The 16,430-nt window shown below is 40.8% G+C and overlaps 1 protein-coding gene across 1 annotated transcript; it reads right to left on the bottom strand.

Moving 5' to 3' along the window:
• Positions 1–9,768: 9,768 nt before the first annotated feature.
• On the bottom strand, positions 9,769–13,107 carry LOC134675829 (uncharacterized). Its single transcript, XM_063534124.1, has 2 exons — positions 12,665–13,107; positions 9,769–11,907 (listed from the first exon to the last, which is right to left on the bottom strand). The coding sequence occupies exons 1-2, from the start codon at positions 13,100–13,102 to the stop codon at positions 10,942–10,944; spliced, it is 1,404 nt and encodes a 467-aa protein (XP_063390194.1). The 5' UTR covers positions 13,103–13,107; the 3' UTR covers positions 9,769–10,941.
• Between the last annotated feature and the right edge of the window lie 3,323 nt (positions 13,108–16,430).

The raw sequence follows: 16,430 nt of genomic DNA, 5'->3' as shown, positions 1-16,430 counted from the left end.
GTCCGGTTTTTTACCCCATAGCTCAGTACTAGTCCATCGCTTTCACCCAATAACCTAGTTCATTTTAGATTTCATCAACTCTCAATAGCCCTTACACCCTGGCGGGTGCTGCCTCTGCGTGCGTCCCATGACACGGGTAAGGGCAGCATCCGCTCGGTGTACCCCTTACATTTCATTAAAGTGTCAAAAGGGCCTCTACGTGTTGGCTTCGGCTCCGCGCACGCCTCCCAAAGGTCCGGAACACCATTGTTCCGTGATGGGAAAGACATACAAAAATATTTTATTGTTTTGTAAGTGTTTTTATATTTTACTTTTATATTCATATTATAAAAACCCTAGCCTAAGAAAAATGATGAATAAAGAGAATAATAATAACTAATTGAGGAAGAGGGTATTATACGGTCGGTGAAGGAGCGCTTTTTTAGTCGGCTCACAAAAGTACTTAACAGTCTTTTGTCAGGAGGCAACAAAGTGCGCGCCTTCAACGCCTGGGTAATGCCTCTACTCACATACTCCTTTGGCATACTAAGGTGGACTCAGACCGAGCTGGATGCCCTGGATCGGAGGGTCCGACAGCTGCTCACCATACACCGTATGCTGCACCCACGCTCGTCTGTTATGAGATTGTACATCCCACGGAAATGTGGAGGTCGCGGCTTTCTAAACACCAAAAATCTCCACAACCGTGAGGTGTACAATCTCAGGAATTATTTCCTCAACAACGAGTGTGGGATGCATCGTGATGTGGTGGCAGCTGACAGGGGCCTCACGCCGCTCTCCTTGGCGAACGAGAACTGGCGCAAACCTGTAGTACTAAGCACCGAGGACCGCAAGGCGGTATGGAAGGATAAGCAGCTACACGGGCGGTTCTACAAGGCCCTCATGGGACCCGATGTAGACCTACCCGCGTCGGTGAACTGGCTACGATTCGGGGACCTCTTCGGAGAAACCGAGGGTTTTGCCTGTGCAATTGCGGACGAAGTTATCATGACGAATAACTACCGGAGATATATCCTGAAGGACGGTACGGTCGACATTTGTCGGGCATGCCGCCGTCCCGGAGAGTCACTCAGGCATATTATCTCCGGTTGTTCTCATCTTGCTAACGGCGAGTACTTGCACAGAGATAATCTCGTAGCCAGAATTATTCACCAGCAACTTGCCCTCCTATACGGCCTTGTGGACCGTGAAGTGCCGTACTACAAGTACTCACCTGCGCCAGTTCTCGAAAATGGTCGTGCCACGCTCTATTGGGATCGATCTATCATCACTGACAGGACTATTGTAGCCAATAAGCCTGACATCGTGCTGATAGATCGGTCGCAGCGCCGTGCTGTGCTCGTCGACGTCACCATCCCCCATGATGAGAATCTCGTGAAGGCCGAGAAGGACAAGTCCAGCAAGTACCTAGACTTAGCTCACGAGATAACCGCCATGTGGGATGTTGACTCGACGATCATTGTTCCTATAGTCGTGTCAGCGAACGGTCTCATAGCGAAGAGTCTCGACCAACACCTAGAGAGACTCTTGCTAGGTGGTTGGATCAAGGGTCAGATGCAGAAGGCGGTAATTTTGGACACGGCGCGTATAGTACGTCGATTCCTCACTCTGCGGCCCTGACCACCGGCAGCTTGGGCCCTGTCCCGCTGCCGGCGGCACCCTAGGTTAGGTTTTTTATAATGTGTTTATAATTTTTTTTTTGTTTTGTAAGTGTTTTTATATTTTACTTTTATATTCATATTATAATTAACCTAACTTAAGAAGAAAAATAAATAAATAAAATAATAACTAAAATGAACACACGATAAAAAAAACCCCTAAACGTGGAAATATGATGTTTCAAACGTTCTTCGTTGGGAACGTTTGAAACACCATGATGATATTAGATTTTTTCCAGGAATTAATTCCCAACAAGTTAGAAATTAGTGTTTCCATTAACAAACCTATGGGGACAATTGAATCACTTTCCCATATTCTCTTTGATTCCCTATCATTACATGACCATGGGCGGTAGGGTTTTCTAAAAAACTTTATTTAAGAACTGAATATAATACGCATACCTTTCTAACTATAAAAATGAAATAGTTACAGGCCATCAAAAATAAATTGTTTCAACCGTCCACCTTCTACCCTATATTCGGACCAAGAGTCGTCAAGCATTTCTCTAAAAATCAAAGTTATTATTACTTTTCTAAAGTTAAGTACTACACACCTGACATAATATGGAAAATTTAAGAAACATTTTAATAAAACGAAAATATGACAATATGTTGATATTGTTGGTTTAATTAAACTAACGAGCATTTCTCTAATAATTAAAACTGGAACGGCACTTAAATAACCGTTACTCATTAACAGATTAATAACTAATACAACTTCAGAGTACATAGTACCAAAACACGGTTATTTATGTTTTTTTTTTAATTAGTAGATATTTAAACATACAGTTTCTTAGGGCTACATGCGGCAGCCAGGGTTAGTCACTAACCCGAAGTTAACCTAACGGTTAACTTGGTTAACACCCAGTGTCAAATTGTACTGGTAACCATGGTAACTCCAGGTTTAACCCCGGTTTAGTGGGCTAACCCTGCATGGTGCAAGTGGCGCTTCTAAGTATGTAATAAAAATATGCTTACACAAACTTTTATTATTTTTCCTGACGTTTCGGACTTGCGACGAAGAACGAACTATTACGTTTGAATAGTCAGGCCAAATAATAAAAGTAAGTGCACTCGATTAAGTCACGTTATGGATGAAAGGATTACAACTATGAATATTAAAACTATATTGCTAAGAAACATAGATTAACTGGTAAAACTAAAAGACAAGTGCGTGCGTGCGTGCGTGCGTGCGTGCGTGTGTTTGTGTGTTTGTGTGTGTGTGTGTGTGTGTGTGTGTGTGTGTGTGTGTGTGTGTGTGTGTGTGTGTGTGTGTGTGTGTGTGTGTGTGTGTGTGTGTGTGTGCGCCTCATCCTCATACGTTTATACGTTTCGGTTTAGGCCAGTTTCGGCCAAAAAATCATCGGCCGTAGTTTTAGTTTCCGCCATAAAACGGGCGAACCTTTCAGCCGGGCCGAAACTTACGAAATGGTACTTCGTACTATAAAACTAAACTATGCGACAAAGACCAAAAGTTGGGGAACAAGTAGGACAAGTAGGACAACTATATTAATACATATGTATATTTACCGATTTAAAATAAATTGGTGTTTAATAAATTAAATTAAAATTTCTTCATTAAAGACAACATAAGGTCCATACATTTGTTAGTTATCGCTTATAATTTATTTTAGTAACAACCGTAACCTAATAAAATATTTAATAATTTATAAACAAAAGTGACTTTGTCCGCTGACCCATTGCCCATAACAGAGGACAATCTAGCTTATTAGCTATCATGTTTAGAATGCTGTTGGTACTCCCGCGCACTCTGTCAAGCAGTGAGGCCGTTTTCTTGCGCCACACGGCATCGAAGCCGTCTGTGCGCGCCTCGGCGAACATGGACGATGCGCTGCAGAAACGCGGCAGTCTCAACAGCATCCTAAACGCAACACAACTCCACTAATGAGGGCACCACTGGATGGACGACGCACTCTTAAGAGGCTGTCAATACCTAAAACGCGCACACTGTCTAATTATAGTAATTATATCGTCGCATGTTACTGGACCTGAGTAAGAGAATAGTAAGAAAACTCATAATCTTCCTCCCGTTTCTCGGCATTTTTGCGACGGCTCATTCCCATGAGGCTCCCGTTTGGGGTCCGCTTGACAACTAATCCCAAGAATTGGCATAGGCACTTGTTTTTACGAAAGCGACTGCCATCAGACTGAGTAGACTGACCTTCCAACCCAGAGGGTAAACTAGGCCTTATCGGGACTAGCCAAGGTACACGACACGATGTTTTTTCTTCACCGAAAAGCAAATGGTAAATATCAAATGATATTTCTTATACATAAGTTCCGAAAAACTCATTGGTATGAGCCGGGGTTTGTAGTAACTGCGACCTTCGGATTGAAAGTCGCACGCTCTTACCGCTAGGCCACCAACGTTCAAGGGAATGATAAGAAAAGTCTTGAAATAAAAATAAATGTGGATTATTTGTGTAATATTACTCGTTAGCGGTTTAGGTATAAATGTTTTGATATTGTGATTTTAATTTCAGACATGTGTCTGCTATAATATACTTAAGTCAAAAAACTAAAGACATTAGAACCGTTTAATGGTGATTTTAAGACCAATCTTTGCAATTATTTTCTATCAAGCCGATTTCGTTCAATCATGTATCGAGTGCGGCCACGGTCTTTAAAATATAATAGGTAAATTTTAACAAACCTATTTCTTTTGCTTTACCTACTAAAACAAAGTTTTTCTTAAAAAACTGCTTAAGTAACATCAATTTCAAGTACATTGGTGTTGACTGCCCCTTATTATGTGTATAAAAGCAGTTTTATGACATCCTTTCAGCGATTTTAACAAGTCTTATAAAGTTTCGGTTTCGGCCGAACCGAACCGAAACCAAACATTCGGGTCCGGTATCGATTTCGACAAAAAAACATATTTCGGTTGGACACTATTGATTTTATTTTATTATTTTTTTTTTTTTTTGGATAGCTTTTTTTTTTTTTTTTTTTTTATTATGAATGGGCTTACTCATGGCCACAGACTAGCCGAGGCGTAGACGTGGCCTACGATGGAGCGAGCTCGCCCAGAAGGTGCCTGGCTGGTGGTAGCTTTAGCGTATTCAAGTTTTTTCTTAATGCTTTTGATCTTGTGTAATAACGCCAAGTTCTTTTTAATAATGTTTTTTCTAAGTGTACACGCATCACAGCGAGCTATTACAGGGGAAACAATCGTATCTGCTGGTATTTGGGGCGCGTCACACGCGCACTCTGCCTCTGTGTCTGTGTGTACGGTTATTATATTACTAGGCTCTGACCACATGTTGTCATCGGCCTCTATCAGTCGTGCAGAATACCTCACCTCGTACTCCGTGTCCGGTAAAGGAAGATGTAACTCAAACGAGCAAAAACGAGTATCATACGTACTAAAGTAATAGTCACAGTTCACCTTCGACATGTCCGCCGGTCGCCATGCTTCACTGATTGCTGTCGGACGGAATTCTACTCGATATTTACAAATGTCGCAATGATAGTACAACCATGGATCGTGGTATAAATATGGTTTTGTCCACGTAATAGTAGTCACTGCACTCTCAGGGAAATAAAGCAAATCAATCAGCTGCAGTTTTATGAGCGAGTTGGTCTTATAAATAAATGTTTCATTTCTGCAATACTCGAATCCTACAACAAAGTTGCACGTCTTAAGTACGATGAAAATGTTGCTATTTATAATGAATTTTTCCTTACTCACACTATTGATATTCCAATTACAAGTATTGTGGTCAATTCCACTTGACCTACCTGAGCACATCGATATCAGTGTCTCGCTTTCATCGTCATCGTTTGAATCTTTATAAGACAAAAAATATTTTAAACCGCCGTGAGAGTAGTGCCAGTAACATTCCAATACACTCCAGCCACTTATAAGGCAGTGAAAATTGTGGGACTTCGGGTAATAGCCCCTTACAACCTCTAACGATGAGCGATAACCGATGTTATCGATCATCGAACAAAGATCGATGACACCGATCGATGGTGAGGATATCAGTCCATAATCTCCATATCCTATTGTTGTTGCTTCATCTGAGCACTCATAAAATGGTAAAATCTCAGTGCTGTCCGCCCGTGCTCTATATATGACCGTAGTACTGTTAATGATTGTTTGTTTGTTGTTGATTGTTTGTACATCTACTGGTAAATTTTCAATAAAGAGAGATGTAGAATCAGGGCCAGTACAGAATACTTCGTAATCTTCCTCTAGCGGTACGAAGTATGTAGCACTATGTAATTTTTGAGCTCTTGGTGAGGTGACAGATATTGCAGGAACTACACGAACAGTTACTGTATCATTGCAGCCCGACTGGCTATTCTCGCATGTGAATGTAAATGTCCCTAGGTTTAGTTTGCTCACAGTAGCTTGTACTGTGGTAGTGTTTATACAACTTGTTGATAACGATTGTCCATATTTGTCAAGAATTACAAGATTTGTTGCGTCTTCAAAGGAGCACTGAAGAAGTATGTCTTCTACATATGACTTTTCGTACTGATCCTGACACACATAATTACGTCTGTCTGTATTTATTGTTATCTTCGGTGCCGGCTGGTCGGGGGCGCAGACCCCGCGGGCCCCGCCGGCAGCCCCCGCGCGCGCCGCGCCACTCAGCAACACCACCACTGACAAGATCACCACACCGCACATCGTAGATACAACTAACGAACTACCTGCTTCAGTGTTATCCTTGTACACATTTATGTTAGTTAAAAATATGGGAACACGGGACAATATAGCAAATATTGCCGTAGACACCACTGCTGGGCAGCAAGCAACGAGCAATGTAGCAAATATTGCCGTAGACACCACTGCTGGGCAGTAAGCAACGAGCAATGGCCCAGTGTTTCACCGTAGTCCTAATTAATACCCAATTTTCTGTTACATTTCCTCAATGTTTATGTGTGTGTTTGTGTGTTTATGTGTGCGCGTTTGAAATTTTATATACCTTATTAAATAATGAGCAATCGATTTTAATTAATTTAATGGTGTGCAAGCCATAAACCTGTTATTTTCCTGCAAAGGTGATGTAATATTCCCAAAAACGGGTACCTAAATAATATGTTATGGCACTTATGGCAATCGATATTTCAATTTCCTGTTAAGGTTTACAGTTAGCAGAAGTATTTAGCTCTAGGTATACGAGTATTATTGTAGGGTTATATATTTTGACATTGGAAATGTCTTTTCGTTCGCTCCAGTATAGGGTCCGATTTCACGAAAAAGTGCGATCCCCTTATATCTCGGAAAGTTGTTAAGATATGATATTAAAAAAAGGCTCAAAAGACGCATAATCACGAGAGCTGTAAGGTTCAAAAAATAATTATTCGAGAAAGTCAAAAACGAAAAAAGTTATGGTCGAAATAGTAAAAATAAAATTCATTTTTTTCCGAATTTTTGATTTTGGTGGTCGATAATTTGGAAACCAAGAATGATATCAAAAATTTAAGAAAAACAGCTGTGGATAATTTATTCAGCTACAATTTGAGCCTAAAACAAAGACGATCGGGTTAAGGGTTTGCCCTGTAGCCTAACCTTAAAATAGTCAAAAAGTCAGAACATTTTTCACATGACATTTATGACTTCATGTTTCGCAGAGTACGTTATCGGTGTTTGTTGTGAATTATCGGGATTATGACGACAGAATAACACTTGCACTGCGTGGGCTATCAAAATCGCTGCAGATTTTTCTTGGTCTAACTCTATCTATCCTGTTTGAGACGGGCGTAGATAACGTGTTCACTATTCGACAATCTATGCATTCTTGTGGTGGTGGAAATAGAAATAGAGATAGAGGTAGAGGTAGATGTAGAGGTAGAGGTAGAGGTAGTGGAGCTCGGGTTTAATACAACATAAGCACACGCTGTTTTGGTCATCGGACTCGTCTCGATGAGCACTTAGGAGAGTAGTACCCAAGATAGAGCTGATGCTGAACCCTGGCTGTACCTAAAGGAACTCAGGTTGGTTGCAACATAGGCACACGCTGTTTTGATCATCCGACTCGTCTTGATGAGCACTTAGGAGAGTAGCAGCCAAGATAGAGCTGATGCTGAACCCTCGTTGTACCTAGCGGAACTAAGGTTTGGTGCAACATAGGCACGCGCTGTTCTGGACATCCGATTCGTCATGATGATCACATGGTAGAACATTACCCAAGATAGCTGATGCTGAACCCTGGTCATCTCTCGTCGCGTCAAACTGCTGTCAAGAAAATTTTATATCTTGCAGCAAATGGGCCGATGCCGATCAAGACTCGAGTGACGATAACGGCGATGTGGCTACCACTTCTCGAGTTGACTACGGGTTTGCCGTGTAATAATTTTCTTGGACTTTGAATATGAATATACCCTGCTTATTAATCGAAAAATGAAATATCTTCCTATACTTATGCGCCACGGCGACAATTATTCAAAATTCGATACGCGTGTGGAAATTTTGCAATTTGTTTGTTCACATGCGTTATGTCCAGGATACTTGTGTTAATCTAAGAATAAAATAATTATCATTCAGCGTTGTAGTTTTATTTTGTAACTTTTTCCTTATCCAGACTTTCTCGTCGCTCAGCGACAATATTTTTCGAATTCCGTAGATTGATTTCCAATGTGCTCGATAGTCGTGTGAGGCACGAAATCTGTGATTTTTTTTGTACATACCTTAGTATAGTTTTCAGCCCTTATTTGACTGAAATATCATTATCGCTTTTTAATTTATAACAATCTGTCAAATCTGAAATACCTGTCATCAGCATCCTTATTACAAGCTTTTATTTAGTTTCACCTGTCCGTTGTCTGTCTGTCGGTCTGTAATCAAATCTTGTAAGTTAAATTTGATCCACTTCCCGGTTTCCTATTGAGCTGAAATTTTGCATACATACGTAAGTCGGGTGACAATGCAATATTATGGTGTCATCGAGCTGATCTGATGATGGAAATCGGAGGTGGCTACAGGAACTCTGTGATAAAACTCTCTTCAATCGGTCCCTCATTGCTGAGGATCGTGACTCCGTTTGATTCCGTCAACTAGTTGTCTCCATCGGTCCCGTTCTGTAGCTTGGTGGAGTGCGTCGCTGACAGGTATTTTTAGTTCCTCCGCTATTTGGTCCGACCATCGTTTGGGACTTCTACCCCTAGGCCTTTTTCCCTCTATTTTACCGGTCACGATAAGGCGTTCCAAATTGCTGGTATCCCTGCGTGCAACATGGCCAAAGTACCGCAATATTCGTTGCAAACAGGTTGTGGATAGACGTTGAGTCTTTTCTATTTTTAATTGTTTTAGAATAGATATGTTGGTGCGGCGGGCCGTCCATGGTATTCTTAGCATACGTCGCCAGCACCACATCTCAAAAGCGTCGATTCTCTGTCTAGGTATCAGCGGCTTTGAAAGTCCACGTCTCTGTACTGTATAGAGCAATGGAGAAGACAAGGGTGCGGACCAGGTGTATTTTAGTCCGGTGGCTAATATTACGGTCTCTCCAAACTTTGCTCAGTTGGGTCATTGCAGACTTTGCCATGCCAATCCGTCTCCGTATCTCAGCTTCGCTACTTCCTTTGTTGGTAATTAGTGAGCCAAGGTATTGGAACTGGGTTACGGTTTCGTAGTCACGTAGGAGATTGGTGCGTTGGATAGCTGTGAAACGGTCAATGATCATGAGCTTGGTTTTAGATTTATTAATAGCAAGTCCCATTTCCATACTGATATATGGTTTCCAGTTTGTGAAGCAACTCCGCCATTTCATTTTCCTGTGACAAAACAACGAAACCTAATTGTGCTTGGGGTTTTTAGAATTGTCTCGATGAGTATTAGTTGCCTGTGGGAAGAAAAGTACAGTCAGCGATAAAAGCTTGTACCAAAAATGAAATTTTTGCCAAAAACTTATTTTGTTGTATGTTAGAAATTAAGAACTTCCCTACATAGTTTACCTCTTATCTTGGCAAGGCTCAGAATATTTTAAACTTTAATATATTTTTAGTTTTTTGGCACCTATCGAACTGACCATACTAAACTATTGAAAAATAATGAATAAAAACCAGGGTTTTCCAGTTTCTGAAAATTATATTTATCACATTTAATACAATGCCAATCCCTTGACAAACGAGAGCTAGACCAAGAAAAGTCTGCAGCGATATTTATAGCCCACGCAGTGTTATTTATACGTCATAATTTCATAGAAGTTTGACGTTTAAAATAACACTGGCACTGCGTGGGCTATCGAAATCGCTGCAGACTTTTCGTGGTCTAACTCTACCTACTTTTTAGAAGAAAGATATGGTTTTATAAAAAATGCAATGTTATGGCTGGATTGGCGGGAAAGAACAAACGATATGGTTGAGTGGAGGAAAGGAGGGGAGGCCTTTGCCCAGCAGTTGTATACTGAACTAGGCTACCAAAAAAATACGTTGACGTGCACTCAAAGTCAGCTCACATAATTTCTATTACTATGTAAAGTACAGTTAATAACAAATACATCATATGCTTACTCTTTCTCACCATATATGTAGGTACCATTGTATGAATGCCATAACAAAAACTATAAAGAGGCTCTAATTTTACGATTTTATAAAAAAAAAATCAATGTGGCGGCCATTGTTTACAATCTTTAACTACGAACTTTTCGGATCTTCAGATGTAATTTTTTATCATGATTAGAGCAAATTTTCCGTCGAACGTACCGTTCCGTGTAATCCGAGTATTACATTAATTTAGAACCAAATGACGGTATTAAGACGATTTCCAGCTTGCTGGGAATTCATCATCATCATCATCATCTCAGCCATAAGACGCGTCCACTGCTGAACATAGGCCTCCCCCTTGGACCTCCATACGTACCGGTTGGAAGCGACCCACATCCAGCGTCTTCCGGGGACCTTAACAAGGTCGTCTGTCCGTTTTGTGGGTGGACGTCCTACGCTACGCTTGCTAGTCCATGGTCTCCACTCGAGCACTTTTCGACCCCATCGGTCATCATCTCTGCGTGCAATGTGGCCGCATTGCTGGGAATTAATTCCTGGAAAAAATCTAATTTGACTGGCCCATTACAGCGATCGTGGTAAATGGGTGAGGAAAATACTAATAAATATTACATTATCCGCATTAAGTACCTATTTAATAAAACTTTCTGCCTATTAAAAGATAAAAAGGCCAAATTAATGTGCAATGTTTTATGGAAAAAAAATTTTGAAATAACAAATATAATATGAAATGATGGAACTCCAACCTAGCTGGGTACATATTTTTACCCTAAAATCTTTAGCCTGTCGGCCGTTGCTTTTGATGTCAATAATGGGAAATCTCTATGGTAGTTGCAAGTTTTTTCTTAATGGCATTAATTTTGTGTATTAACGCCAAGTTTTCTTTTATAATACTTTCTCTAAGTGTACAAGCATCACAGCGAGCTGTTGCAGGGGAGCCAGTCGTATCTGCTGTTAGGGGTGCTTCACACGCGCACGCTGCCTTCTTGTCTGTGTGTACGGTTAATATATTACTAGGCTCTGACCACAAGTCGCCTGCCTCAATCAACCGTGCGGAAACCCGCAACTCGTACTCATTATCCGGGTAAGGGAGATATTTTAACTCAAAGAAGCAATCGATATGGTTACAACGCGCCGTGGACATGTCCGCCGGTCGCCATGCTGTACTAGTTGCTGTTAGGCGGTATTCTACTCGATATTTACAAATTTCGCATTTAAACGACACTGAAGTTACCGACACATCTGGATGAAACCAATATACAACATCATCATGACCTCCGACGAAATGCAAATCTCCATTCAGGTTCAGTTTTATAAGCGAGTTGGTTTTGTAAATGAATGTTTCATTTTTGCAATATCGTGTTAATATATTGCAAGTCTCAAGTACGATGGAAAGGTTTCGATTGATAACAAATCTATTCTGTCCCTTATGTTTGATATTCCATTTACAAGTATTGTGTTTAATTATTTCACCTGGCATATCTAAGCACATCGGTGTTTCGCTTTCATCTTCGAGATCTTTATAAAACAAAGAATATTTAAACCCACTGTAACTGTACTGCCAATAACATTCCAGCACACTCCAGTCACTTATAAGGCAGCGAAAATTGTGGGATTTCGGGTAATAGCTCACTATAACCTTTAACTGGTCGTCCACCGTATATGTTTCATCCTTTGTTGTGGCTTCACCTGAGCACGTATATATTCGAAATTTAGTGCGGTCCACCCGTGCTCTATACATAACGGTACTACTGTTGATGACTGTTTGTACCTTCACGATTATTAAACATTATCAAACTGCACAACGGGACTTAATCGCGTATTTAAGTTTTAAGATTTACCTCCGACGTTTCGAGGACGGCGTTGTCCCCGTGGTCTCGGAGAAGACTGGCTCAAGTTGACATCAACATCTTCTAGCCGCGCGAGTTTTTCGAACTACCCGCACTTGGTCTTGTTTATCAGTTTGAACGTTTTGCGCACTAGGGATGTCACTCTGTCGACACACAACACTAACGATATTCGATTTATCGACTGTCGATATTCGTTTCCGCTTACATTTACTAATGACTGGATTCCATGTGGATGAGATCTTAAAACCCTCGTCCCGATTAAAATTGCAATGTTTTTTGATTTCAATGGCTTCCCGCACTTTTCTACTGTAGAAATGGCGATCCGTGGAGAGGATTTTAGGGTTATGCAGCTCAATCCAGTGGTTTGGTCCTGACTCCAGCAAATGCTCAGCCACCGCAGACTTGTTGACCTGACGATTTTTGACAGCTGCGATATGTTCCTTAACTCTTTCTGCTATGGTGCGCTTAGTTTCTCCGATATAGGAAAACGTTCAAACTGATAAACAAGACCAAGTGCGGGTAGTTCGAAAAACTCGCGCGGCTAGAAGATGTTGATGTCAACTTGAGCCAGTCTTCTCCGAGACCACGGGGACAACGCCGTCCTCGAAACGTCGGAGGTAAATCTTAAAACTTAAATACGCGATTAAGTCCCGTTGTGCAGTTTGATAATGTTTGTACCTGTCTGTCGGTTTTCCGCTCATTATATTCATCCCACTCATCCATGTCAATGAAGAGAGACAAAGTATCAGGGCCAGTGCAGAATACTTCGTGATCTTCCTCTAGCGGTGCGAAGTATAGATCATTTACGTCGATATCTAGTTTTCCAAAACTTGGTGACGCGATGGACATTGCAGGAACTACACGAACAGTTACGGAATGATTACATCCAGTCTGTCCATTCTCGCATGTGTATTTGTATGGCCCTAGGTTTAGATTACTAGCTTTCACCTGGACTGTGGTCGCGTTTATACAACTTGTTTGTAGCGGTTGTCCATTGTCGTCAAGAATTACAAGGTTTGTTGCGTCTTCCAAGGAGCACTGAAGAAGAATGTCATCTCCATAAGATTTTACGTACTGTTCCGTATCAGCATAACGTCTGTGTGTATTTGTTGTCATCTTTGGTGCCGGCTGGTCGAGGGCGCAGACGCCGCGGGCCGCGCCGGCAGCCCCCGCGCGCGCCGCGCCGCTCAGCAGCGCCCCCACCATACACACGAGCACCACACCGCACATCGTACACACTACCGCTGATCAACGAGCAACAAGCAATGACACAGTGCTTCAGCGAAGTCCTATTTATACACAATTTTCTATTACGTTTCCTTAGTAACGCAATTGCGCACAAAAAGAAATACATTCGATTTCTACTATTAATAATGTAAACGATGTGCATGACATCAACTTGTGGTTTTCCTGCAATGGTGATATAACACATAATATTAACAAAACATGCTAATAATAATGAACTATATTCAGGTGATCTAGATTTCAGTTTCCTTTTATAGTTTAAATACCTATACCTCACAGCAGTAGGTAACTATTATCGTTAGTGCATATATTTTAGGTATGCGTTTTAGTCTTCAGATATTTAATAATATTTACTATAATGTTATCCAGAGCGGTAATTGAGATTACGTTTGTATGGAGATGCGGTCACGCCACTTTCCTCTTTTTAAATGCTTTCCAAGTACAGTCAGCAGCAGAAGTTGTTAAGCGGGCGAGATATTCAAAATGATCTTGACGCGACTTTATTGTTAAGAATAAGAGCGTGTCAAGGTAATTCTGAACACCTCGTCCGCTTAGCAACTTCTGCTGCTGACTGTATGTGCAAGTTTACTTTATCGTCGTGTATTCTGTATCGCTCATGTATTTGCCGACACTTACAGTGCAGAGTGGGAAGTCGTGTAAATACGGACTGAGACGCCCAAACCGCCGCAGAACTAGAAGGAAGTAAGGTTGTACGTGAGCTCACAAACATCTTTACAAGTCAACATTCCAAAAATATATAATAAAAAGTTTTTGACAAAAATGTCATTTTTGGTACAAGCTTTTATCGCTGACTGTACCTTTATTACGACAGACAACTAATACTCATCGAGACAATTCTAAAAACCCCTAACACAATTAGGTTGCGTTGTTTCATCAGAGAGTTCCTATGGCCACCTCCTGTCACCATCATCAGATCAGCTTGATGGTACCATATTATTGCCATGTCATCCGATTTACGCAAAATTTCATCTCAATCGGAAACCGGGAAGTGGATCAAATTTAACTTGCAAGATTTTATCACAGACCGACAGACAGACAACGGGACAGGTGAAACTAAATAAAAGCTTGTAAAAACCAACCATCTTATAGTATTTTTCAGACTGGAAGAGTATCACTATTATCGTATCCTTCCACTTTAAAAAATACTATAGCATACTATAGCATACTATAGCATACTATAGCATACTATAGCCCTACAGGATTCGAACTCGGGACTTCCAGCTTCGTAGGCACAGAGAACTCTTAGGGGATGGGATTACGCAAAATTGTATAATCCCTAATCCCTGACAATATTATAAATGCGAGGTTTATCTGTCTGTATGTTACCTCATTAAGGACGACTCACGGTAGACCGGGCCGTGTCCGGGCCGGAGCTTCCGGCGCTTACTTTTCTATGAAATGACAGGCGATCACGTGATGCTTTCCGTAGAAAACGGTACGCCGGAAGCTCCGCGTCGGACACGGCCCGGTCTAACGTGAGCCATCCTTTATGCTTAAACCGCTTAACCGATTTAGATAAGATTTGGTATAGAGATAGTTTAAGGCCCGGGATACAGAGCGTAGTTTTTATCATTCATCACCTTCAACGCAGACGAAGTCGCGGGCAGAAGGTAGTCTAGAATAAAGAAGCACTTTCAGAGAATTGTAAATGCTATCTAAGTATTTGTTTGCGCAAACAGCCGGCAGGTGGGGCTTATGCTCGCGATGCTCACATTCAGGTGCTTAGCACGAAAATAGCAAACACACTTAAAATGGGCTCGCTGTCGGCATATCACGACGATTTCGCGAAAACTGTATGCCGATTATACAGGGTGATTCATGAGACGTGAGCAGGACTAATCCTGCACACTCAGTAACTGATAATTGATCGATCTCCGTCGTATTTAGGTAAAACAACTACACTTTATCCTATTTTTCAACTTTTTGGTGAGGGCAAATTTAATTCTCTACAATCATGGTTACCCTACAAGACCTAATTAATAAACATAAAACCTCTTTTACGAAGGAAATAAAATGTCAAATCTTAGTGAGATACGAGTTTTCAAAAGTAACCAGACCGTGATGACAGTGATGACATTGAATTTGACACAGAATATCTGTAGTTTAGTATTCTAATTTTAGGGCGACCATGCATGTCGTAAATAAATTGAAAAAATTTTTTTTCAACACTAGTAGAAAATTAACGTCAATCTCACTAATACTGATACGAAACAGTTGCTTATAATTTACAAAATGCGCATTGTTAGTCCTGCTCACGTCTCCTGAATCACCCTGTATAGAACTTTTATTATGATATTAAAATGTTGTCAGTTTTTTTTATTTTCCGCGCGTGCTTTTCGTTTAACTTGTTCATAGAGCTACAGTCTACCAAGTCTCGCCTCAACATAATAAGTATACTGATCCAAAAGTTTGCGCTGATCTTCCGGCGAGACCATTTGAAGAATGTGGTACCTATTTGTATTACTTACCGTTTTTTTGAGTCGAGAACATTGTGAGAATATGTCAAACACATTTTAAATAAAAGGTCACTTCTGTGGACAGTACAATAAAACTGGACGAGCTGGGTAAATAATAATTATCTATCACGTTTTTCCCTATTTTGGCCTCAAATACTGAACAAAAGCATCACGCCTGTATACAGCAAAAAAAATAGCTTCTGATTCTTCTGATCTTGTGATATCTACAGGAAAGATGCGAACGAGTTACCAATTTATAAAAAAGCCTATGAGTTGAATATAGTTTGATGTGTAGGTAGATAAGTCGACAAGTAGGTAGAAATAGTAATCTTAGGGTCTCTTGCACCATTCCTCGGGGTTAACCGGTTAAACCTGGAGTTACCATGGTTACCAGTACAATTTGACACTGGGTTAACGGTTTAAAGGGTAACCCCGGGTCATTGGGATGGTGTAAGTGTCGCTTATAGATGCAACGTTCTTAAAAGATTCTAGTTCTGCTATTTTGATTGATTTATTTAAACTTTATGCACAAAAAAAACCTTATCATACAAAAGGCGGACTTAATGCCAAAAGCATTCTCTGCCAGCTGTATTTATAGTATTTGTCAGTTATCGCACTATCGAAAGTTGCTGAGCTAGGCCTTTGTAATAGGTTAATGGAATACTTTGAAAGAAACAAGTTACTTCATTATCACCAGTATGCGTACCGCCACGGCAGGTCTA

The sequence above is a fragment of the Cydia fagiglandana genome, chromosome 23 (assembly GCF_963556715.1).
Source record: "Cydia fagiglandana chromosome 23, ilCydFagi1.1, whole genome shotgun sequence".
Lineage (NCBI taxonomy): Eukaryota > Metazoa > Arthropoda > Insecta > Lepidoptera > Tortricidae > Cydia > Cydia fagiglandana.
The sequence above is the reverse complement of the archived record's forward strand: the minus strand, read 5'-3'. Positions and strand labels throughout refer to the sequence as shown.

Excerpts from the sequence above, each read along its gene's own strand:
- LOC134675829 (XM_063534124.1), bottom strand. The coding sequence starts at position 13,102 with ATGACAACAAATACACACAGACGTTATGCTGATACGGAACAGTACGTA. Across the intron at positions 11,908-12,664 it reads AGCGGAAAACCGACAGACAG|GTACAAACAGTCATCAACAG; the intron begins GTACAAACATTA and ends ATAATCGTGAAG.